The sequence below is a fragment of the Ranitomeya imitator genome, chromosome 4 (genome assembly GCF_032444005.1).
Source record: "Ranitomeya imitator isolate aRanImi1 chromosome 4, aRanImi1.pri, whole genome shotgun sequence".
Lineage (NCBI taxonomy): Eukaryota > Metazoa > Chordata > Amphibia > Anura > Dendrobatidae > Ranitomeya > Ranitomeya imitator.
The window spans coordinates 228,444,484-228,471,479 of record NC_091285.1 but is presented as its reverse complement, the minus strand read 5'-3'; the positions used below and the strand labels follow the sequence as shown (position 1 = coordinate 228,471,479).

Below are 26,996 nucleotides of genomic sequence, written 5' to 3'. Positions count from 1 at the left end.
TATATTAAGGGTCACCAATCTAACCCAAGAAGAGGTGCGAAACCGGCTAAATAAGATTAAAATAGATAAATCTCCGGGTCCGGATGGCATACACCCACGAGTACTAAGAGAACTAAGTAATGTAATAGATAAACCATTATTTCTTATTTTTAGGGACTCTATAGCGACGGGGTCTGTTCCGCAGGACTGGCGCATAGCAAATGTGGTGCCAATATTCAAAAAGGGCTCTAAAAGTGAACCTGGAAATTATAGGCCAGTAAGTCTAACCTCTATTGTTGGTAAAATATTTGAAGGGTTTCTGAGGGATGCTATTCTGGATTATCTCAATGAGAATAACTGTTTAACTCCATATCAGCATGGGTTTATGAGAAATCGCTCCTGTCAAACCAATCTAATCAGTTTTTATGAAGAGGTAAGCTATAGGCTGGACCAGGGTGAGTCATTGGACGGGGTATATCTCGATTTTTCCAAAGCGTTTGATACCGTGCCACACAAGAGGTTGGTACACAAAATGAGAATGCTTGGTCTGGTGGAAAATGTGTGTAAATGGGTTAGTAACTGGCTTAGTGATAGAAAGCAGAGGGTGGTTATAAATGGTATAGTCTCTAACTGGGTCGCTGTGACCAGTGGGGTACCGCAGGGGTCGGTATTGGGACCTGTTCTCTTCAACATATTCATTAATGATCTGGTAGAAGGTTTACACAGTAAAATATTGATATTTGCAGATGATACAAAACTATGTAAAGCAGTTAATACAAGAGAAGATAGTATTCTGCTACAGATGGATCTGGATAAGTTGGAAACTTGGGCTGAAAGGTGGCAGATGAGGTTTAACAATGATAAATGTAAGGTTATACACATGGGAAGAAGGAATCAATATCACCATTACACACTGAACGGGAAACCACTGGGTAAATCTGACAGGGAGAAGGACTTGGGGATCCTAGTTAATGATAAACTTACCTGGAGCAGCCAGTGCCAGGCAGCAGCTGCCAAGGCAAACAGGATCATGGGGTGCATTAAAAGAGGTCTGGATACACATGATGAGAGCATTATACTGCCTCTGTACAAATCCCTAGTTAGACCGCACATGGAGTACTGTGTCCAGTTTTGGGCACCGGTGCTCAGGAAGGATATAATGGAACTAGAGAGAGTACAAAGGAGGGCAACAAAATTAATAAAGGGGATGGGAGAACTACAATACCCAGATAGATTAGCGAAATTAGGATTATTTAGTCTAGAAAAAAGACGACTGAGGGGCGATCTAATAACCATGTATAAGTATATAAGGGGACAATACAAATATCTCGCTGAGGATCTGTTTATACCAAGGAAGGTGACGGGCACAAGGGGGCATTCTTTGCGTCTGGAGGAGAGAAGGTTTTTCCACCAACATAGAAGAGGATTCTTTACGGTTAGGGCAGTGAGAATCTGGAATTGCTTGCCTGAGGAGGTGGTGATGGCGAACTCAGTCGAGGGGTTCAAGAGAGGCCTGGATGTCTTCCTGGAGCAGAACAATATTGTAACATACAATTATTAGGTTCTGTAGAAGGACGTAGATTTGGGGATTTATTATGATGGAATATAGACTGAACTGGATGGACAAATGTCTTTTTTCGGCCTTACCAACTATGTTACTATGTTACTATGTAAAGGAGAAAAAGAGCTTTGGTGGAAATAGGTGTTGGATGAGTATAACTGTGCTTGTTATTTTTAAATAAAATGGAAAACTGTGTTTAGTCTTATTTCTAATAAAGGACTTTATTCTGGCTGTGTCTTTATTTACCATATAACTATAGGATTAGTAATGGATGGGAGTCTTTTAGATGCCTCTCCATTACTAATCCATGGGCATGATGTCACCTGGGGGGGTCAATATCCATGGCTCCTTAACAGCCTGAGAATACCAGCTCCCAGCTGTGAGCTTTAGCAAGGCTGGTTATCAAAAATGGGGGGACCCAATGCCACTTTTTTAAATTATTTATTTAAATAATTAAAAAAAAACAACCTGGGGACCCCACTATTCTTGATAACCAACCTTGCTGAAGCTGACAGCTGAGGGTTTCAGCCCCCAGCTTTGAGTTTTGCCTGGCTGGTTATAGAAATTACAGGCAAACCCACACTGTTTTTTCATTTATTTATTTATAGCGCAGGCAGTGGCCGCTGATTACCCCCATTATCTGCTCCTCCTCTCACTGTTATTAGTGGCAACAGGTGTAGGCTGATGGGAGTAATAGTCCCATCAGCCATCGTCTGCTGTCATTGTTATCACTTGAATACAACTCTCATCATTCTCTCCTGCTCTTGCTGTTCGCCGCCAGAGCAGAGGAGAATGATGAGTCGTCTTTAGCACCCAGCGCCAGAGAACAGTGCTTACTGTAGCGCTGCATCCCTGGCGCTCACCATGTGTTACTGATGCGGCACATGGTTGCCACACATGTGCCGTAAGTATTACACACATGGACACTGACATATCTGGTACCGTTTTGTCGTTAGCGTGAGCGCCGTGGGAAAATTTCTAATGGCGCTCACTCTAACGTCAGAAAGGTGAAGTAAGTTAATTTGCTGTGAACTCACAGGACATTTCTGAAGGCATCAGGAGCGTGAGAACTTTTCACGCTCGCGGTGATGTCAGACAGGTCCTACAAGTTCATTGTGAGATACTGAGCAGTGGTAGCAGATGCTGCTCAGTGTTTCTGCTGGATGAGAGGCTACATGGTCATGTCATGCAACCATGCAGCCTGCCATCTAGATGTAGCAGAGCTAGACCCGTCATGTGACAAATCTCTGCAGAAAGGTGATGAATATTGTTGTTTGTTTTTTTAAATCTTCTGCAGATGACGAGGGCATCGGGGGAATGGGCAAGGTCGTAAGTATGGTTTAATTAAGATTATTAAAGGAGTCTGTGTCATTCTTTCAATTAACACTAGGACTACTGGTATAGCCATTTTGACTACTTACTTGCAGTAGTTCTAGTCGGGGTCACGAGTCCAGTAGTGCTAGTGTTAAAGGACTCTCTTCTGGGTGTCTGTGTTTTCTTACAATGTGACTATGGGGTTAGTAATGGGGGCATCTTATTGATACCACTCCATTACTAACCTCGGGGCTTGATGTTACCTTTGTATTGTCAGGTGACAATCAACCCCACCCCCACTATCACCCCACTTGCAACCACTACAGGGCTAGAGGGAAGAGTGATGCTAAGTGTCAGAATTGGCACATCTTAGAGATGCACCTTTTCTGGGATGGCTGAGAGCTGATGTTTTTAGCCTGCGTGGGGAGTATCCATGGCCCCTTCCTAAGCTATTAATATCAGACTGCAGCTGTCTGCATAGCCTTTGCTGGTTATTAATTATAGGGGGACCCTGTGTCTTTATTTTTTAGGGTCCACCATTTTAATAGCCAGTAAAAGCTAAGTATACAGTTGTGAGCTGATATTAATAGCCTGGGAAGCTCCATGGGTATTACCCGCTTCCCAGGACATAAACATCTGCATCCAGCCATCAGCTTTCCCTCTGCTGGTTACGAAAATTATGTGGGAGCCCACGCCATTTTTTTCTGAAAAAAAGAATCTTTTAATAATTAAATAAATGTACAGTAATTTGCACACACACTGCACTAATTGTATTTAGCACAGACATCTGTATATCTCTATTCTATTTGTATTTACTGTATGTAATGTATGTAATATGTGTATGTAATGTGTATGAGGATTTCATCTCGGTACCTAATGGCAGTCAGGCTACCTCTGGTGAGCACATGGAGGGCTGTACAGCCCTCCAAAGAAATGCCACCCCACACCATTACTGACCCACTGCCAAACCGGTCATGTTGAAGGATGTTGCAGTCAGCAGATCAATCTCCACCGCATCTCCAGACTCTGTCACATGTGCTCAGTGTGAACCTGCTTTCATCTGTGAAGAGCACAGGGCACCAGTGGTGAATTTGCCAATCCTGGTGTTCTGTGACAAATGCAAAGTGCCCTGCATGATGTTGGGCTATGAGCACAACTCCCATCTGTGGACGTCGGGCACTCACACCATCCTCATGGAGTCGGTTTCTAACCATTTGTGCAGACACATGCACATTTGTGGCCTGCTGGAGGTCATTTTGCAGGGCTCTGGCAGTGCTCCTCCTTTTCCTCCTTGCACAAAGGCTGAGGTAGCGGTCCTGCTGCTGGGTTGTTGCCCTCCTACGACCCACTCCACATCTCCTGGTGTACTGGCCTGTCTCCTGGTAGCACCTCCAACCTCTGGACACTATGCTGACAGACGAAGCAAACCTTCTTGCCACAGTTCCCATTAATGTGTCATCCTGGATGAGTTGCACTACCTGAGCTACTTGTGTGGGTTGTTGAGTCCGTCCCATGCTACCACGAGTGTGAAAGCGCAACCAACATTCAAAAGTGACCAAAGCATCAGCCAGACAGCATTGGTGCTGAGATGTGGTCTGTGGTCCCCACCTGCAGAATCACTCCTTTATTGAGTGTGTCTTGATAATTGCCAATAATTTCCATCTGTTGTCTATTTCATTTGCACAGCAGCATGTGAAGTTGATTTTCAAACAGTGTTGCTTCCTAAGTGGACAGTTTGATTTCACAGAAGTTTGATTTACTTGGAGTTACATTCTGTTGTTTAAATGTTCCCTTCATTTCTTTGAGCAGTGTGTATATACATATATATACTGTATATATATATATATATATATATATATATACTAGCTATTGAACCCATTCTACGCCCGGGTGGAGAGCATTTATATTGGTATATGGTCTCCATCCTGGTATGTGCTGCTCCCATCTTGCTCCCCCATCCCGTCATGTGCTGCTCCATCCTGCGTCCCCATCCTGTCATGTGCTGCTCCATCCAGCGCCCCCATCCTGTCATGTGCTGCTCCATCATGCGTCCCCATCCTGTCATGTGCTTCTCCACCCTGCGCCCCCATCTGTCATGTGCTGTTCCAACCTGCATCCCCATCCTGTCATGTGCTGCTCCATCCTGCGTCCCCATCCTGTCATGTGCTCCCATCCTGCACCCCATCTTGTCATGTGCTGCTCCCATCCTGCCCCCATCCTGTCATGTGGTGCTCCCATCATGCGCAACAATTCTGTCATGTTCTGCTCCCATCCTGTGCCCCCATTCTGTTGTAATGTGCTGCACCCATTCTGCCTGTTCCTGTTTCTATTCTGCCATATGTTGCTCCTATCTTTCTCTCTCCGGCTGTGCTGCCCGAGTGCGGCTGTGCTGAGTGCGGCTGTGCTGAGTGCGGCTGTGCTGCCTGAGTGCGGCTGTGCTGCCTGAGTGCAGCTATACTGAGCGCGGCTGTACTGTCTGAGTGCAGCTATACTGAGCGCGGCTGTACTGCATGAGTGCGGCTGTACTGCGTGAGTGTGGCTGTACTGTGTGAGTGTGGCTGTACTGTGTGAGTGTGGCTGAGTGTGGCTGTACTGTGTGAGTGCGGGCGAGTGAGGCTGTACTGTGTGAGTGTGGCTGTACTGTGTGAGTGTGGCTGTACTGCGTGAGTGTGGCTGTACTGTGTGAGTGTGGCTGTACTGTGTGAGTGTGGCTGTACTGCGTGAGTGTGGCTGCACTTACTGCCTGAGTGCTGCGCTGGCTATAATGGATACAGCACCCCTGCAGCCAGCACAGCGAGGGCTGACTCCGCCCACTTGCATCACTGGTCACATGCTGGTGACATCATCGAAGGTCCTGGAGCTCTGCTGGGCTCTACAGCTACCCTGACCAGAACTGCAGAGCACGGAGCCCCCATGACCGCTATATTATGGGGGATACATGGGTGTGTGGAGCCCCCATGGCCGGTATATTGGGGGGGGATAAGTTCGGCTGCGTCACTCTTGTCCAGACTGCGCAGTCGCGGTGCGTCGCGCTTGCGCAGTCTATAAAGGCTTCGGACAGAGTGACGCTCCCACCGTTATATTATAGACTAGCTATTGAACCCGTTCTACGCCCGGGTGGCGAGCATTTATATTGGTATATGGTCTCCATCCTGGTATGTGCTGCTCCATCCTGCGTCCCCATCCTGTCATGTGCTGCACCCATCCTGCGTCCCCATCCTGTCATGTGCGGCACCCATCCTGCGCCCCCATCCTGTCATGTCCTGCACCCATCCTGCGTCCCCATCCTGGTATGTGCTGCACCCATCCTGTGTCCCCATCCTGCGTCCCCATCCTGTCATGTGCTGCACCCATCCTGCGTTCCCATCCTGGTATGTGCTGCACCCATCCTGCGTCCCCATCCTGTCATGTGCTGCACCCATCCTGCGTCCCCATCCTGTCATGTGCTGCACCCATCCTGCGTCCCCATCCTGTCATGTGCTGCACCCATCCTGCGCCCCCATCCTGTCATGTGCTGCACCCATCCTGCGTCCCCATCCTGGTATGTGCTGCACCCATCTTGCGTCCCCATCCTGTCATGTGCTGCACCCATCCTGCGTCCCCATCCTGTCATGTGCTGCACCCATCCTGCGTCCCCATCCTGTCAGGTGCTGCACCCATCCTGCGCCCCCATCCTGTCATGTGCTGCACCCATCCTGCATCCCCATCCTGGTATGTGCTGCACCCATCCTGCGTCCCCATCCTGCGTCCCCATCCTGTCATGTGCTGCACCCATCCTGCGTCCCCATCCTGGTATGTGCTGCACCCATCCTGCGTCCCCATCCTGTCATGTGCTGCACCCATCCTGCGTCCCCATCCTGTCATGTGCTGCACCCATCCTGCATCCCCATCCTGTCATGTGCTGCACCCATCCTGCGCCCCCATCCTGTCATGTGCTGCACCCATCCTGGGTCCCCATCCTGGTATGTGCTGCACCCATCCTGCGTCCCCATCCTGTCATGTGCTGCACCCATCCTGCGTCCCCATCCTGGTCCCCATCCTGGTATGTGCTGCACCCATCCTGCGTCCCCATCCTGCGTCCCCATCCTGTCATGTGCTGCACCCATCCTGCGTCCCCATCCTGTCATGTGCTGCACCCATCCTGCGCCCCCATCCTGGTCCCCATCCTGGTATGTGCTGCACCCATCCTGCGTCCCCATCCTGCGTCCCCATCCTGTCATGTGCTGCACCCATCCTGCGTCCCCATCCTGTCATGTGCTGCACCCATTCTGCGCCCCATCCTGTCATGTGCTGCACCCATCCTGCGTCCCCATCCTGGTATGTGCTGCACCCATCCTGCGTCCCCATCCTGCGTCCCCATCCTGTCATGTGCTGCACCCATCCTGCGTCCCCATCCTGTCATGTGCTGCACCCATCCGGGGGCCTGAGCAGGCGGGGACACTGGCGCGCTGTGGGGGTCAGGTGCCGGTATCGCCGCCAGCTCAGGCCCCCCAGCACTTACTATATTCACCTGTCCTCCGTTCCACTGCTGGGCGCCGCCATCTTCCCGGTCTCCTGGCTGTGACTGTTCAGTCAGAGGGCGGCTCCGGCGCGCATTAAGCGCCTCATCGCGCCCTCTGAACTGAAGGTCACAGGCCGAAGACCGGGAAGATGGCGGCGGAACGGGACAGGTGAATATGGCCGATACTCACCCTCCTGGCGGTCCCTGCTTCTCTGTTGGAGATCGCGGTGTGCGTTCAGTGTGAACGCATACCGCGTTCTCCCGGGAGCGTCACTCTGTGAGGCCCAGACTGCGCCGACGCTTGCGCCTGCGCAGTCTATAGAGGCTTCGGACAGAGTGACGCTCCCAGCGTTATATTACAGATATATACTGTATATACTGTGTATATATATATATATATGCGTGTGTGTCACTGACATCTATATATCTACCTATCCTATGTGTATATATCTATTCTATCTATTCTATTCTAACCTGTCAAGCTGTGATTTTATTGAATGCAGCACATGAATTGACGGCTTTTATTCTTTTACCGACTGTTACCGATTTTTTCAGATTTTAAGAAAAATGCTAGTGTTACCAATCACGTAATCTGAATGTACCATATTTGTGCAGAATTTATGTTTGGCGATCATTTTCTGAACATATTCGCTCATCTCTAACGGGAAGTAATTCTTTTGGTCACTATTTTATTGGATTTCTCTAAATCATGTATGACCAGTTGATGAGTGAATACGTCACATCATTTTTAGGCTATGAAAGGGTGCACTAAAATTGTGACTATAACTGTCAAAGACTGAGTGGGAATTCATCAAGACAGCTTGATCCACGGTCTACTGGAGTAAGAGGTGGCACACCTTTCAGCTGGAGTTCATTTCAGCAATAATTTATACCTCCTTAGGGGCTGAACAGTTAACAGCTTCAAAATCATGGCATCTACGTATAACCTTTGTTTGCACAATAAATATGTTTACCTCCCTAGAATTGGTGAGTTATTACATATAAGCCTAACAAATATACTTATTTTAAAATTGAAAGGATGTTTGTATATTTGGCAGGGGCTAGTAATGAGCGAGTGTGCTCGTTACTCAAGTTTTTGAGTCACTGCAGCTGCACGATTTGTGGCTGCTAGACAGCCTGAATTCATGTGGGGATTCCTTAACAAACAGGCAATCCGTGCATGTGTTCAGGTTGTCCAGCAGCTGCAAATCATGCAGCTGCTGGGATTCAAACATAACATACGAGCACGCCCAAGATACTCGGAAAACACCTGAGCCTGCTCTGAAAACTCGAGTAACGAGCACACTCGTTCATCACTAGCAGGGGCACAAATGGCAATTCTCTGTGATATAGTCAAGGGGGCTCGCAGTTATGCCTATCCAGCTAATCAGCTCTGACTGTGGCTAGAGATAAGGAAATATATTTGAGTAGAATTGAATTTGACTTAAATTTTGCAAAAATCTGCATTTGCCAAAATTTGTTATCAGCAGGACGCCATTTTTTCTGAACAGTAAAGAGCAATCAAATGGTTAAAAAAATACTTACACTCACCCTATCTCTCCCCTTTCTACAATTCTTCTCCACACCCTCACCTGTTTGATCCTTGTTCCATCTTCTCTGAGCACTAAAACCCAGAGTTCTATGCATGCCTGTGTAAGGTCACTCACAGCACACGTTGTGACTCTCCGTATGAATGCTAAGAACCATTACAGTCTCAAAAGAGGCAGAAGCCCCAGCCTAGCCTAGAGTGGCCCAGGGATTCAGCTCTTCCGGTGGCAACCAAATGATGCAATGAGGACCTGAGGTGTGACAGTAAGGGGCGGAGGGGATGGAGAAGTTAGCAGTGAGGTGACTCTTTTTAATTTTTTCCTCTAAAGTTTATTGTGCTCTGGGGTCTGGAGAGACATTCAGTTGGTGGAGAAAAACTTTTCTGCTATTCAAATTTCCTGGAAAAATCCACGTTGACAGCTAATTTCAAATTTTGGCTTTTCTGCTCATCACAAATTGTCTCTTCAGAGCGGAAGAGGACTTGAACTCTAGTGCCATTTGTTGGAAGCAGCAATCCTATAAGTTAATATTGACCCTTTTAATGAGTCTTGCAATATGACTTAGGATAAAAACCAAATCAGAATCTCAATTTGCAGACATGTGTTTTGGTGTACTGTCCCTCGTCAGTACAAAGTGTGAGATCTGATTTGGCTAGGTGAGAGGCTAACAGTGGGATTTAAGGGGTAAGTTTTCTCCTTAGAGTGGCAAGCCAGGCCTGACACGTCAGAGTGAGGAGACTTATATGCCATGCATGCTTCCCTGGGAAATCCTACGTCATATTGCAAGGCTCATTAAAGGGTCAATATTGATTTATAGGATTGCTACTTCCAATAGGTGGCACTAGAGTTAAAATCCTCTTCCTCTCTGAATAAATAATTTGCAAATTTAAGTTCTCATAGAAGCATGCATAAAGAGAAAACTTACCCCTTAGATCCTAATTGTGACAAAAAAAGAGTAACAATGGCAATGAGGTTTCCATGATCTCCGCCATTTAATGTAGGACTAATGCTGTGTTTTCCAGCCATTGTACTCTTCCATATATATCATAGGTAAGTGACATTGATCAGGATGACGGGTAATGGCAATTTGTTGTGTCTACATAGAGCATAACACTTTAATGAAGTCATTAGAATTAGTTGTGGAAAACCAACACTGATATTTATAATTACAGATTGATCTTGTATTAGGAAAGAAAACACAAATTATTATTATTATTATTATTATTATAATGATGACCACACACATCACACTTCTTGTTAATGTTTTAATAACACATACACTATAATACAAATGAGGAATGATGTAACAGATCCTGACATACTGGTACATGCTAATAACAGAAAAGGTATTGAATGTATGGCTGAAGATGAATACCAGAGTCACTTGTTTTATCGTTCAAGTTAGAAGGAAAAAAAGTACAAAAAATATTGTATTTCTGTATCTCACTTTATGCATGTTCTTACAAGAACTCCAAAATAAGTCCTCTATCAATAAAAGAGAAGATTTGCTTCTGCGGCCAGCCTATAACACGAGTCCATTTTTAGTAATATACATATTTACAATACAAGTAGATCATACAAATATACAACATATTAGACATGATGTAACTACAATAAATAGCAATCAAAGGCTCCATGAGGAACGAGATGTGTAAAAAACCTTTAATTCTCACCATAGCTTACCATAACCCGATAATAGATCATCTTGCAGTTAACATCAAAGTTCTTTACTCCAAATATACAATTTTATATCATACATCCACAGCAAAGGGGACAGATTACACCCCAAAGTTACTAAGTGCTATAGCTTTCATTTTTTACTACTAATTATCCATAAAGCAAATACATAAGAAAATAAGAAGCATACTACTTTATGTAAGTCTGACCTAACAGTGCTAATAACATAAGAGGATCTTTATATATTACAGTACAATCAAGTGCAGGTGTATGTATAAGTGTCAATCTTCGTTAGGGGTAAGGCAGCTATACAAAGCTTTAAGGAGGAAACCGTACAGAGATAGTTGGCTTTAATTTGTCTTTATGAAGCGTGGCCTGTTCACATTGTCATGGAGCGTTTTAGAGGTAGTGAAAGCCATTACTGATTGACATTAACATGTCGCATTGACCATGTGGTCCAGTCTGCACAATGTTGCAGGGCTGGAGGAACTGAGCAGATTGATAGCTTTGTGGGAAAAGACTCAGTACAATTTCTACTTTATTCATTTTCTTTGTTTCAAGGCTAAAGGTACCTTCACACATAACGATATCGTTAACGATATCGTTGCTTTTTGTGACGTAGCAACGATATCGTTAAGGAAATCATTCTGTGTGACAGCGACCAACGATCAGGCCCCTGCTGGGAGATCGTTGGTCGCTGAGAAAAGTCCAGAACTTTATTTCGTCGCTGGACTCCCTGCAGACATCGCTGGATCGGCGTGTGTGACACCGATCCAGCGATGTCTTCACTGGTAACCAGGGTAAACATCGGGTTACTAAGCGCAGGGCCGCGCTTAGTAACCCGATGTTTACCCTGGTTACCAGCGTAAAAGTAAAAAAAACAAACACTACATACTTACCTACCGCTGTCTGTCCCCGGCGCTCTGCTTCCTGACTTTCGGTCAGCCGGAAAGCAGAGCGGTGATGTCACCGCTCTGCTTTCCGGCCGCTGTGCTCACAGCCAGTGCAGGAGAAGTGCAGAGAAGCAAAGCGCCGGGGACAGACAGCGGTAGGTAAGTATGCAGTGTTTGTTTTTTTTACTTTTACGCTGGTAACCAGGGTAAACATCGGGTTACTAAGCACAGCCCTGCGCTTAGTAACCCTATGCTTACCCTGGTTACCCGGGGACCTCGGGATCGTTGGTCGCTGGAGAGCTGTCTGTGTGACAGCTCTCCAGCGACCAAACAGCGACGCTGCAGCGATCGACATCATTGTCGGTATCGCTGCAGCGTCGCTGAGTGTGAAGGTACCTTTAGAGTCCAGTGGGTAGGTCTACACTGTGATTGACAGCTATCCAGTGTGCACACATGCCATTCATTCAAGTTTATGGGCGGCGGTGGAAAACATCGGACTGCACTCGGAATGCAGTTCAAATATTGTGGACTCGCAAAATGGAGATTAGAGTGTGATCTGAGTGCCGTTAGCATAATCTGCCCAATTGAGAGAATATAGGATTGTGTGACTCCAGCCTAAGGATGTGAATCATTCAGTAAGAACATACACTAGACTCATAAGCCTAAAAGAACAGAAACATAACAGAAAATTCCACGTTATACTGAATATTTTCCTACAATACTGTCTAGCAATCATCTTAGCTTTAGCATGCTCCCAGCGGATTCTCTACTACAGAATTTCCCTTTCATTTAGTTTATTAGACATATCTTCCATCCTTCATTAAAGGGTTATTCCTATGTTGTTTATTGGTTAAAAAAAAATTGCAAAGCTGTTTGCAATTTACTTGGCATTGAAATTTCTCTCCAAGAACAGAGGCATTTTGTCATTTTATTGTTTACTGCTTGTTATTTAGGTCACCCGCCATCACTGTAGTCTTTCCTAGGAAATTAGTGCAGCGCTTACAAGCTCTTTCCAATAGAGCTTGTAAGCACTGCACTGAAGTTGGAGTGCATTGATCGACTCTGATCCCAGTGAGCTTCCGTGCTATTGTGCTTTTCCAAGGCTGCAGAGGCAAAGCTGCCTTATATAGGAGGATTGGAGAGGTTCCAGTAAGGGCCTGCGGTGCAATGATGTCGCTAGTTTAAACTATCAATCAAACAGTAAAACGGAAGAGGGGATGATGGAGAGCGGTGGAATTCTACAATAGCAGATGGGGATAAACTTTCCAAGACAAAAAAAGGTAAAGATAGCACAACTGCTAGCTCTTTCCTAATACAGTAGCACAGCCTGACAAATAAATGAATTTTACCATGACACCCTACAGAGCCTTTACTCACTTTTTTATTCTCATTATGGAAGGTAACATTGACTAATATTTTTCATCTTTAATGGAGGATGAAAGGCAGAACTGATGCACAAAGTGCTTCAGCTTTGACATTTACTAGTATGCTTTTTTTAATGTTAGTGGACACATTTTACGAAGCTGGCAACATGAAAGACAATAAAGCAGACTACACCTGCCTTTAGGTCTGTATACTAGTTAATGTATCCTTTATTACAATCATGAGCTATAGATGCAAGGACAGGCATTAATAGTATCTGACGTTAGTATGAGTCGCTATGTATTAGTATGTGGGTGGAAGCTACTGGAGCAGGGTTTCTATCATTTCAGGTATTGAATTCAATGCCAAGCTCAAGTGTCACTCTTAAGGTACCGTCACACTCAGCAACTTTCCAACGATCACGACCAGCGATATGACCTGGCCATGATCGTTGGAAAGTCCTTGTGTGGTCGCTGGAGAGCTGTCACACAGACAGCTCTCCAGCGACCAACGATGCCGAAGTCCCCGGGTAACCAGGGTAAACATCGGGTTACTAAGCACAGGGCCGCGCTTAGTAACCCGATGTTTACCCTGGATACCATTGTAAATGTAAAAAAAAAAACCACATACTCACATTCCGGTGCCTGTCACATCCCCCGGCGTCCGCTTCCCTGCACTCCTCCTGCATCCTGTGTAAGCGCCGGCCGTAACGCAGAGCGATGACGTCACCGTTGTGCTCTGCTTTACAGCCGGCCGGCGCTGACACAGGATGCAGGAGGAGTGCAGGGAAGCGGACGCCGGGGGACGTGACAGGCACCGGAATGTGAGTATGTGTTTTTTTTTTTTTTTTACATTTACAATGGTAACCGGCCCTGCGCTTAGTAACTCGATATTTAACCTGGTTACCAGTGAACACATCGAAATAAAGTTCTGGCCTTCTAGCTCCGACCAGCGATGTCACAGCAGGATCCAGATTGCTGCTGCGTGTCAAACACAACGATATCGCTATCCAGGACGCTGCAACGTCACGGATCGCTATCGTTATCGTTGTAATGTTGTTCAGTGTGAAGGTACCTTTAGCCTATTCTTGGAGCACAATGGGGCTTGTCAGTTCGTCTATAACAAAACTCTGCCCGTTGAGTAAACTGCAGCCAGTTTATAAGGACAAATGATCATTGTGAATGCACTTCTGTGACTAATTATGAACTCAACAGTGACTGCATCCCCAGAAATGGAACAGACCCATCTGATCTCGAAGTAGTGCCAAATACCGGACAGCAAGTGTCCGATGTAAATGTGCGCGTAAGTGTTCCTGTTTCCCATACCGTGCACACTGACCAATGTTACAAGGAGAAGTATTTTATTTGGTCAATGAAACATTCTGCAGAACTCTATGCACCTAATAGTTGTACAATCGTCGTCATTGTGCAAATTCTATTAAATATCGCATGGCACCATAATGCAAGGAAGTGAAGTTTACATAAAAATATATCATACTTTGTCCTGCATGTAAAAAATAGATAAGTCTGTTCTGAATTTGATGTCTATTACTGACAATGAGGTGGTACTTCTTGTATATTAACATTTGTGAGCAGGCATACAGTAGCTTATTAATAATGATTAGTGATGAGGGAATATACGTGTTACTCGAGATTTCTCGAGCATACTCGGGGGTCCTCCGAGTATTTTTTAATGCTCGGAGATTTAGTTTTTCTTGCCGCAGCTGAATGATTTACATCTGTTAGCCAGCATAAGTACATGTGAGGATCCCCTAGCAACCAGGCAACCCCCACATGTACTTATTCTGGCTAACAGATGTAAATCATTCAGCTGCGGCAATAAAAACTAAATCTCTGAGAACTAAAAAATACTCGGAGGACCCCCGAGCATGCTCGAGAAATCTCGAGTAACAAATATATTCGCTAATGATCCCTAACTGTAGAGATTTACTTTGGAACATGTTGGTAATATAAGTGCTCATTTCTACTTTACAAAATAAGTACGTCATTTTGGCACCCATAGCTTTGTCTTCCGTACAGGCCTAATAATGCTTCTCTATATAGAATACATTCATGAGGAACTGTAGACATATACATTTAGCATTTCTGTGCCATATACATCTGTGGCAAATGCCAATTTTGGTCATTAAAAAAAAACATTCAAAATTGAGAAGAAAAACATTCTGTTAGATTGTGACCCTGACATAAAAAATAATACTGAAGAAAGAACATGGAAATAAACTAAAATAAAATCATATAAAATGGACCAACATGAAAATGGATCAGTTGCTTGATGGCCCTGAGCTTCAACTGACCTATATAATGGAAATGATCCGCACTAATAAAATACTGAGAAATATCCATAATACGTGATAGTACTGCAGCTCACAACCCAATCACTTATATGGCTTCAAGGGAGAGTGGGGACCCGCGACAATTTTTCCCATGTAAAACAATTTCATTTCTGGCACTTTTTATTTCATTGCCCTTACTGGTGATGGTATCGATACAATGTTAAGGTTGATGACGTTTCTACCCATGTAAAGAAGACAGATGTCGGTAATTTTCCACTTGATGTTGGGACATATTAGGCACAGAGAGGTAAGACACATACAGTACTTGAGGTCCTAGAAAGTGCTAAGGGCTAAAGCCATATCCAGAACAAAATAGTGCCATGCCTTTTGGTAACAATCCACAATATCCTTCTCTCTCAAACTAGGTGTCCACAGTTATCAGTGCTCCACAAGCATTAAAGCCAACCTTTTCTCTTCAGAAGAGCTAGTGTACAGTGCCAAGAAGGAAAAAGTTACATCTTGCCATTTCATTCACAAGTCTGATTCAGGCATGTCTGGCATATCTGCCATTAGGTACCCAATGCCATAACGTCCATTGGGGGCAGTATCTACTTTCAGAGTCGGAGAGCCACTCTGCTTCCTGTAGATGCTATTTCCAATATTGGGTGACGGCATTTCACTCTGAATCTTCTCATGGATCAGACTAGCGTCATCTTCTTCCGGATTAGATATTTCTTTTATAATACGCCCTCTTTTATAAGAGACTGAAGCCAAGCTACCAGTGCTATCATCAATGAGATTAAAGAATCGAACGATAAAGACTAGTGGAATGGGCAGTAAAGCAAGTACTATGAGCAACACACATACAAATAGTCCCCAGGTTGGATAATTTAGACGCTCTTCAGTTGCCTGGAAGGAGAAAAGGATTATATAAGTCCACAATGGAATATACACATAGTTCAATGTCTTAAAATGTATATAGTAGATCATCTAGGCCAGTGTTTCTCAACTCCTGTCCTCAAGACACACCAACAGGTCAAGTTTTCAAGATATCCTTAGTATTGAACAGGTGATAATTTCATCACCTGCTCAAGCATTAATTCCATCACCTATGCAATACTAAGAAAATCCTGAAAACATGACCTGTTGGTGGGTCTTGAGGACTGGAGTTGAGAAACACTGATCTAAGCTGAGTTTCCTCCAAACTATAGTTGATGAAAAGCTATCACAATCAAAATATGCAAAGTGTAGAAAACATATAAAATGATGGTAAAAGTCACCAGAGAAACAATACAAGTTCCGTACATTATTGCCTGGATCTCTTGTAGAGCTAATGAGGCTGGTGTACGAACTTTGGAAATCCTTCTCAGAAATGCTATATGATACTAATTTTGAAATGAGCATTTTATGAGTCCTGCTTAAGCTCATTTTAATGTTGGGTGGAGAAACTTTCACAAAGGATTATAGTCATTCTGACATGGATTTTCAAAGTTGAATTGTTGCTGAGGCTGCTGTAATCACAGAACTTTATAAACTAGCAAGTTTCCCCTACAAACACGCAAACAGCGTACAAATGCCTTCTGGTGCAGGTCTCAAAAGGCTTTTAAGTGGATCACTGGAGATATACTTCAAGAAATAAACTTCACTGTGTAAGAGAAGCAATACTCCCATCGCTTACCATTTCAGCAATCCATGCATAATAACCAGGAGGAGTAAAGCCCATCTGGACAACACTTGCTATAAGTAAAATAGACAACAGTATAGGAGAGACGTATTTCCACATATAATAGTAGTATTTGTAGGGGGTGAATCCGAGCATATCCTTTAAGTCATCCATAAACCTGAAAAAGAAGACAATTTAACTGGATATTTTTATAATATGAAATAGAAATTTATTTTGACAAGTATATACAGTACATCTGGAAGTTAAAAAGCAACATATTTATAATAAAACAAATCTAAGTTCAATAGGACCCTATAGAGCAATGGTGGCAAACCTATGACACTCGTGCTGTTGGGGTCATGCAGAGCCCTCCCTGGAGGCACCTGCGCTGATGCCTCAGCACTAGCGCAGTTCCAAATTAGTGGACCGGGCCCGTAAGGGTGAGGAGCCTGGCAACGCTATCCCCTACTTCAGCTGGATGTGCATCCTCAGACGCATATCTAGCTGAAGTGTATTGCAACACACAAACTTGCTGGGTCCATGCGCCACAATACACACACTACCGGCCAATCAGAGACCAGCAGCTGGGCACATGACAGTGAAGTTATGTGCCCCCGTCGCTTGGACGCTGAAGTCAGCTGCCGGCTTCAGAAGACGATGCGGCATGGCGGGGGAGAGAAAGGAAGGAGTGTTAATTGTATTTTTGTTTTTCTATGCATTGAATAACAGTGGTGCAGGCAGGAATGGGGCATACATACCAGAATGAAGGGAATATACATGGATGGGGGCATATACATGGATAGGGGAACATATACAAGGATTGGGGGTTATATACAAGGATGGGAGAGCATATACAAGGATCGGGAGCATATGCAAGTTTGGGAGAGCATTTGCAAGGATTTGAGCGCATAGACTAGGATGGGGGCATATACAAGGATGGGCGAGCATATTTAAGGATGGGGGGCATACACAAGGATGGGAGAGCATACACAATGATGGGGGCATATACCAGGATGTGGGAGCATATACAAGGATGGAAGAGCATATACAAGGATGGAAGAGCATATACAAGGATGGGAGAGCATATACAAGGATGGGAGAGCGTATACCAGGATGAAGGGCATGTACCAGGATGGGGGGCATATTGCTTTATATCTGCAGTCTGGCACTCCTGCTACTGTCTGTGGCTTATCTGCTGCCCAGCCTGCTCTCTGCTGCCTCGCCTGCTCTCTGTTGCCCCGCCTGCTCTCTGCTGCTCCCACCTGCTCTCTGCTGCCCTGCTTGCTCTCTGTACGTACAAAGTTGTTTTTCTAAACTAAAACCTCAGTACTCAGGTTAAATTGACGTGATAGCACTTTATGATATATAAGTGAGTTATGGGTTGCAATTTGGGCACTCCGTCTCTAAAAGGTTTAGAGAATACTTTACCTATGTATGTCACCAATGTAACATGAAAACATGCAAAGGTTTTCGGGTGAGATCCATGTGAAGATCACAGAAAAGCCTTGCTATTAAAAAAAATAACTTACTTGTCAATCCCATATATCCAAGAGATAGTGACATTCTCCAGGATGACCACAACAAGAAGAGGTAGTGTTGCAGAGTAGTCATCAAACATAGTAACAAAATAATTTCCGGATCTCTGCACAAAGAGTAAGCCAATGCAGAATGCCAGTAGACAACATCCAACTGAAGGTTAAAAGATAAAATATGCTCAGAATGAAATACTATACACAACAGTAATATAATAATAAGGTGAGGTGCTGTCTTATATACAAGTGAGATACTAAGGTCCATTGACTCTGAAAGATTTTCAAGAACAAGGAACATTTATTTCATCATAATCTTGCAGTATAAACAGGTTTCCGATCACCGTACAAGCAGGCAAAACGCTCATTCGCTGAGTGAAATCATCTTTTGCGCTGTACAAAAGATTATTGGTTCGGCAGCACATCGTCCAGTGTAAATAGAACTTATGCTGTATAAAATAATAGCTGCCTATGTACACTAAATGATATATTACAGATTTTAAGCAGGATCATCCTGTGTAAGTAAACACCAATCAGCAATAAGAAGTCCGTGTGTCAAATGGACTATACGCAGCACGCAGACCAATGTGACCAGGTAGTACATAGGAATATGTGCCCATGCACACTGATGTTCCACATGTAAAACATAACAGCTTTCAATAGTCTCATGCATTTTTCGGATGAAACTGGCCCATTGAAGTAAACAGGTAGGTAAAAAAAAATGGACACCATCCACAAGAAAATCATTTTTGACAGATGTTTTGCAATTATTTAATGGGAAAATGTTTAATGTATAATTTTTTAACTGACATATAAAAAGGAATGCCAAACCAATGTCGTAGGGATTACAAAATTGGACATTTGGCTTACAGGTGACAATACAGATGACAAATTGTCTGCTTTTTTATGAATGAAAAATGGACAGTTTTTCATACGTCCATCTGAACCCACACTTAAATGTGATTATAAATGCTTGGACTTACCAGTGAGTGGTTCCTTCCTTATTTTAAATGTGTCAACTAATGGAGTGGTGATACCTTCAATAGTCCCAAACATGCTACCAAGGCCCAAGTTTACCAACATGAGGAAAAACATCACTGACCAAAAAGGTGATGCAGGAAAATGTGTCATGGCTTCAGTAAAAGCAATAAAAGCCAAACCAGTGCCCTGGACAGACTGCAAAATAAAAGAAACATTATTATTAGTAGTAGTACCAAAAGAAGATTAGTACATGTTTTGTTACGTGGGCGCACAATAAATAGGAGCCTAAAATGTGCCAATAGAAATGTGCATCTGAAAAAACATTTGTATATGCACTGTACTGTGCAAAAGCCTTAGGCAGATGTGGAAAAAATGCTGCAAAGCAAGAAAGCTTCCAAAAATAGAAGTGTTAATAGTTTATTTTGTTTTCAATTCGCAAAATGCAAAGTGAATAAACAAAAGAGAAAGCTAAATCAATATTTGATGTGACCACCTTTTGTCTTTAGATTAACATCAATTTTTCTGGGTACACCTGCACGCAGTTTTTGAAGAAACTTGGCAGGAAGTTTGTTCCAAACATTTTGGAGAACTGATCACAGATTTTATGTTTATCTACAGCCAAATGCTACAAATTTTGACTCATAAACCCAAAGCACTTGCTCCCATTTTTCTGTATCTCAGTTAAATAAAATAAGTAAAAAGCAAAAATGCATTTAAATAACACAGGATTCTTAGTAATACTGCTTTTGATCAAAAATAGCATAAAAGCCATCCCACCGTCGACAAGGTGACCCTGATTGGCCCGGTCCTACTCTGTCTAATATTAAAAACCTTACCATGTGTCAGAGTTGACGTCAGTGTGTGAACAATGGCAGCCAAAGGACCTGGTCCTGACCTGTGGACACCAGCCTAGGGAAGTTTTTAAATGTAATTTCCAGCTCAATGGAGGGAGGCTGCACCCCTGCTTGCACAGAATGCAAAAATACAGAGGAAAAACACAAAACATGAGCTTGGTTTAAGTAGGTATACATGCAGCACATAAACGCATTTTCACTTTGGTCATAAAGCGTACAAAACCTACAGGAAGCAAGACAAAAATAAACCCTGCTGTAACTAAATAAGTAAAAAGAAAAAGTGCATTTAATAACACAGGGTTCTTAGTAATACTGTTTTTGATCAAAAATAGCATAAAAGCCATCCCATTGTCGAAAAGGTGACCCTGATCGGGATGGTCCTACACTGTCTAATATTACATACCTTACCATATGTCAGAGTTTTTTAATATTAAACAGGTAGGACCATCCCAATCAGGGTCACCTTGTCGACGGTCGGATGGTTTTTATGCTATTTTTGATCAAAAACAGTGTTACTAAGAACCCTGTGTTATTAAATGCACTTTTTTCTTTTTACTTATTTACTTACAGCAAGGTTTATGTTTATTTTTTATAGGTTTTGTATGCTTTATGGCAAAAGTGAACATGCGTTTATGTTGTGTATGTATACCAACTTAAACCAAGCTCAATTTTTGTGTTTTATCATCTAATCTGTGTGGGATCCCATGAAGAAACAGAAGGATTTATGCAAAATTTAAATTTATAGAACCATAATGTCAGATGTTTGGAACAACCTCCCTGCCGAGTTTCTTCAAAACTGTGTATAAGTATACCTAAGAGAAATGGTGCTGTTTTGAAGGCAAAGGGTCATCATCACACCAAGTATTGATGCGATTTAGATATCTCTTTTATTTATTCACTTTGCATTTTGTTAACTGACAAAAAATAAACTAATAACACTTGTATTGTTTACAGCATTCTTACCTTGCAGATTTTTTTCCAAACCTGCCAAAAACTTTTGCACAGTACTGAATCTGACACTGGGCACTGAACGTTTTTATTAAAATATTGAGCTACGATTCAGATATTTAATATGATATTGTAGTCAAGTATTTTAATTCATAACACATTACATATCGACCTTGGCAGAGAAAGGGTGATGTATGTTGGCCTATTAACACTACAGTAGTGTAGTAGCGTTACCTATATTTTCAGGCATGATGGCGCACCTATTGTAATTACAGCAGTAAATGCAGCTTCCGTACAAATGTTCTACACAATGGACTTAGTTGTGGCATGCCAAGCATCCATCTGAAAGCGCATCATGTGTAGTAAACAACCCCCAGTTTTGGTAAACCCCTTGCTTGTATTACAATATAATATTTTACTTTCAAAAACATTACATATATTGTTCCCAATGCCAGATGGTACTTGTTAGCATAATTCACCACCATCTGGCTCTGAAGAACAAGTGTCTTGTAGCCAAAATCAGCAGGCATCAACTCATGTAGGGACTCCTGCAAGATGTTCATGTTAAAATTCACATTTTGTATCAAATCTTGAACACTCAAAGAGGATCTGTAAGTCCAAGTCTCTTCTTGGGCTATGTTCACACATTGTGTTTTTGCTGTTATTTTTAATGCAAGTTTTAAGCTGCGTTTTACAATACCAGCAAAAGCTCTGACATTTCCGAAATCTCATGCACAGACATTGGTTCTTTTTCTGACTGATTTTGGAAACAGCTGTATTTTTGAAAACTGCAGCATGACACTACTTTCAGCATTTTTTCAGCCTTAGAAAGCAATGAGTAAGTGAAAAAACAGAGTAAAAACACGGGTATCAGGTTTTGCCGAGTTTTTTGTGCAAAAACCTAAGGAAGTTGCATCATGTGTTTTTGGGGGGGCTGTAAAAGTTATCAGCATACACAAGAGAAAATAAAAACACAGCAAAGCCTGATTTTTGTAAGCAGCTTCTTTACTGCCAAAAGAAATGTTTTACCTGCAGAAAAAAATGCAGCAAAAGCGCAATGTGTGAACAAAGTCTACCAAATAGTTTAGTTTGTTAGTTACCGACAATTATACTTAAGAGATTAGATGCTTCAGAGGTATTGGTCTATAATCACACATCATCCTCCTGCAACACCCTCTCGCTAAACAGTTTGCAGTTACCTCACTTACCAAAAAATTGGAATAAAAAGCAATTAAAAACTTGTGTGTGTATATAATATATTGTCACAGGGTTACTGGAACAGAGAGGAGCCAAAAGACCGCATAGTCTGATTGTTCCTACTCCTGCCCTGAGAAGAAGCACTTCTCCTTCTTTTTAAATGATGTTTATTTCTTTTGGCAGAACAAGGGTTAATCAGCCATGTTGGAAACTCTGGAAGTATGAGCTCTCAGCTAAGCACAGTTAGCCACCCCCATCCCCTTTATAATCTGGGTCCTGATTCAATCCCATGTCAGAGCTAGCTTTTGCTGCATGGCTTAGAGGAGAGGTGTTTATTTGAGAAGCAGTTTTGGAGGAGATATCTGTGACTGTTGTGTGGTTTGTAAGTGTGATAATTCCCTTCCCTCCTCTTTGGTTATTCCACCATCATCCACTCCCCAGTGTATTGCCGCAGCCCCAACCTTCTGTCTCTTCCCCATTATCCCATAGAATGTAAGTCTGCAAGGACAGGGTCCTTTCCCCTCTGCACCAGTCTGTCATTGTAAATTTGTTTACTGTAAATGATATCTATAACTCTGTATGTAACCCCTTTCTCATGTACAGCACCATGGAATTAATGGTGCTATATAAATTAATAATAATAAAAAATAATAATAATCCTCTGTTATATGTGAGTGATTATTTGTATGCTTGGTATTTTCCATTTAACCTTGTTTGTGATGCCTTGTTTGTTGGGTTGGTGTACTGTGGTGCACAATAGAGCCCCTCTGGGTGGGTGAAGAGAACAGATGGAGAACTGATTCAGGAGATAAGGCAAGGGTGGCAGCCCCAGCATCTTCACCTTTAGAAGTAAAGGGTGAGCTAGGGCGCCCCTGTTGTGAATTCTGCTCTTGGGCTCCCTCCGGTGGTTATGAGTGGTAGTGCTGCTGTCTTTGGATCGCAGCATTTATCAGGTGTGTCCACTTATTGCAATTTGGACTGGGCTATTTAGTCTTGCTTGATCCTTTAGTCAGTGCCAGTTGTCCATTGTTTTTGGAGGATTCACATCCCTACCTGGTCTCTCCTGTTTTGCTGTGCTTTTCTACAAAGATAAGTTCTGGCTTTGTTTTCGCTGTCCACGTGCTGTGGGCCTTATAGTTCAGTGCATTTTCTTGTTTTGTCTTGTCCAGCTTGGTTTATGTAAGGATTTTTTGCTGCCAAGCTGTATCTCTGTATATTTGTTTTTTTGTGGACAGGTCCAAATTTTTGAGCTTTATAAATAACTGTAAACTGTTTTTTGCTCCGAAACCCCGTTCTTCTGGTAATCCCATTCAGCAGGTTAAAATTGTTATTTCCCTGCTGCGTGGTGATCCTCAGGATTGGACAATTTGGTGTTGTCTCAGGAGGAGGCTCAGCGTTTTGCTAACCGTTGTCGGTGTGTTGGTTCCCGGCTTCGGGTTGGGGATTTGGTCTGGTTGTCTTCCCATCATGTTCCTATGAAGGTTTCTTCCCCTAAGTTCAAGCCTCGGTTTATTGGTCCTTATAGGATTTCTGAGATTATCAATCCAGTGTCTTTTCGTTTGGCCCTTCCAGCCTCTTTTTCCATCCATAATGTTTTCCATAGATCTTTGTTGTGGAAGTATGTGGTGCCCGTTGTTCCCTGTGTTGATCCTCCAGCCCCGGTGTTGATTGATGGGGAGTTGGAGTATGTGGTTGAGAAGATTTTGGATTCTCGTTTTTCGAGGCGGAAGCTTCAGTATCTTGTCAAATTCTTGGGTTGTTGCCTCCGATGTTCATGCTGATGATTTGGTTTGTGCCTTTCATTTGGCTCATCCTGATCGGCCTGGGGGCTCTGGTGAGGGTTCGGTGACCCCTCCTCAAGGGGCGGGTACTGTTGTGAATTCTGCTCTTGGGCTCCCTCCGGTGGTTATGAGTGGTAGTGCTGCTGTCTTTGGATCGCAGCATTTATCAGGTGTGTCCACTTATTGCAATTTGGACTGGGCTATTTATTCTTGCTTGATCCTTTAGTCAGTGCCAGTTGTCCATTGTTTTTGCTGTGCTTTTCTACAAAGATAAGTTCTGGCTTTGTTTTCGCTGTCCACGTGCTGTGGGCCTTATAGTTCAGTGCATTTTCTTGTTTTGTCTTGTCCAGCTTGGTTTATTTAAGGATTTTTTGCTGTCAAGCTGTATCTCTGGAGATGCAGATATACCCTCCATGTCTTTAGTCAGATGTGGAGATTTGCATTTTCTGTGGTGGATATTTTCTAGTGTTTTAATACTGACCACATAGTACTCTGTCCTATTCTTTCTTTTTAGCTAGAAAGGCCTCTTTTGCTAAATCCTGATTTCATTCTGCGTATGTCATTTCCCTCTCCTCTCACAGTCAATATTTGTGGGGGGCTGTCTATCCTTTGGGGATTTTTTCTGAGGCAAGATAGTCTTCCCGTTTCTATCTTTAGGGGAAGTTAGTTCTTAGGCTGTGTCGAGGTGTCTAGGGAGTGTTAGGTACATCCCACGGCTACTTCTAGTTGCGGTGCTAAGTTCAGGGTCTGCGGTCAGTACAGGTACCACCTTCTCCAGAGTACGTCTCATGCTGCTCCTAGGCCACCAGGTCATAACACGCCCCCTAGTGGTAGGGACTGGGTCACCAGAAAACTGGGTTGTGACATACATATATATATATATATATATACAGTGGGGCAAAAAAGTATTTAGTCAGTCAGCAATAGTGCAAGTTCCACCACTTAAAAAGATGAGAGGCGTCTGTAATTTACATCATAGGTAGACCTCAACTATGGGAGACAAACTGAGAAAAAAAAATCCAGAAAATCACATTGTCTGTTTTTTTAACAATTTATTTGCATATTATGGTGGAAAATAAGTATTTGGTCAGAAACAAACAATCAAGATTTCTGGCTCTCACAGACCTGTAACTTCTTCTTTAAGAGTCTCCTCTTTCCTCCACTCATTACCTGTAGTAATGGCACCTGTTCAAACTTGTTATCAGTATAAAAAGACACCTGTGCACACCCTCAAACAGTCTGACTCCAAACTCCACTATGGTGAAGACCAAAGAGCTGTCAAAGGACACCAGAAACAAAATTGTAGCCCTGCACCATCCTGGGAAGACTGAATCTGCAATAGCCAACCAGCTTGGAGTAAAGAAATCAACAGTGGGAGCAATAATTAGAAAATGGAAGACATACAAGACCACTGATAATCTCCCTCGATCTGGGGCTCCACGCGAAATCCCACCCCGTGGGGTCAGAATGATCACAAGAATGGTGAGCAAAAATCCCAGAACCACGCGGGGGGACCTAGTGAATGAACTGCAGAGAGCTGGGACCAATGTAACAAGGCCTACCATAAGTAACACACTACGCCACCATGGACTCAGATCCTGCAGTGCCAGACGTGTCCCACTGCTTAAGCCAGTACATGTCCGGGCCCGTCTGAAGTTTGCTAGAGAGCATTTGGATGATCCAGAGGAGTTTTGGGAGAATGTCCTATGGTCTGATGAAACCAAACTGGAACTGTTTGGTAGAAACACAACTTGTCGTGTTTGGAGGAAAAAGAATACTGAGTTGCATCCATCAAACACCATACCTACTGTAAAGCATGGTGGTGGAAAAATCATGCTTTGGGGCTGTTTCTCTGCAAAGGGGCCAGGACGACTGATCCGGGTACATGAAAGAATGAATGGGGCCATGTATCGTGATATTTTGAGTGCAAACCTCCTTCCATCAGCAAGGGCATTGAAGATGAAACGTGGCTGGGTCTTTCAACATGACAATGATCCAAAGCACACCGCCAGGGCAACGAAGGAGTGGCTTCGTAAGAAGCATTTCAAGGTCCTGGAGTGGCCTAGCCAGTCTCCAGATCTCAACCCTATAGAAAACCTTTGGAGGGAGTTGAAAGTCCGTGTTGCCAAGCGAAAAGCCAAAAACATCACTGCTCTAGAGGAGATCTGCATGAAGGAATGGGCCAACATACCAACAACAGTGTGTGGCAACCTTGTGAAGACTTACAGAAAACGTTTGACCTCTGTCATTGCCAACAAAGGATATATTACAAAGTATTGAGATGAAATTTTGTTTCTGACCAAATACTTATTTTCCACCATAATATGCAAATAAAATGTTAAAAAAACAGACAATGTGATTTTCTGGATTTTTTTTTCTCAGTTTGTCTCCCATAGTTGAGGTCTACCTATGATGTAAATTACAGACGGCTCTCATCTTTTTAAGTGGTGGAACTTGCACTATTGCTGACTGACTAAATACTTTTTTGCCCCACTGTATATATATATATATAATGTATTTTTTACCACATGGTTTAATTTCACATTTTTCATGGTAAAGGGAAGTGGTCAGTTGGATAAACCCCCCCTAAGCCATCTATATGGCCATGCAGGTCATAGAAAGTTAAATAAAATGATACCTTGATATCTGGGATGTCTTATTCCAGTGAAATGCACATTTTTCTTATATGTAAATGAGCTGCTAAGATATGGGTTGCACAATGATTTCCATGAGAATCTGACAGTATACTTTCCTAAACTACATATCTGCCTCCTTTCATTTAAAATAAGCTCTGGAGGCAGATTTTTGGAGAGATCTGTGTCTGGCCCATATAGTGTAATAGCTCATATACATGTTGCTTTGCAACCTTTCATCAATTTTTCTCGTCCGCCCACATCTAGGGATATTAGCTACAAT

At 43.2% G+C, this 26,996-nt stretch overlaps 1 protein-coding gene across 1 annotated transcript in view; it reads right to left on the bottom strand.

Annotated features, from left to right (window-relative positions):
- Nucleotides 1–15,297: 15,297 nt before the first annotated feature.
- SLC6A15 (solute carrier family 6 member 15) overlaps nt 15,298–26,996 on the bottom strand; it is a 69,458-nt gene continuing 57,759 nt past the window's right edge. The window contains exons 9-12 of the mRNA XM_069764401.1: nt 19,303–19,495; nt 18,320–18,479; nt 16,806–16,968; nt 15,298–16,036 (exon numbers count right to left, since the gene is read on the bottom strand). Of these exons, the coding sequence (XP_069620502.1) occupies nt 15,659–16,036; nt 16,806–16,968; nt 18,320–18,479; nt 19,303–19,495 (894 nt within the window). The 3' untranslated portion in view covers nt 15,298–15,658. The remainder of the gene's footprint in view (nt 16,037–16,805; nt 16,969–18,319; nt 18,480–19,302; nt 19,496–26,996) is intronic.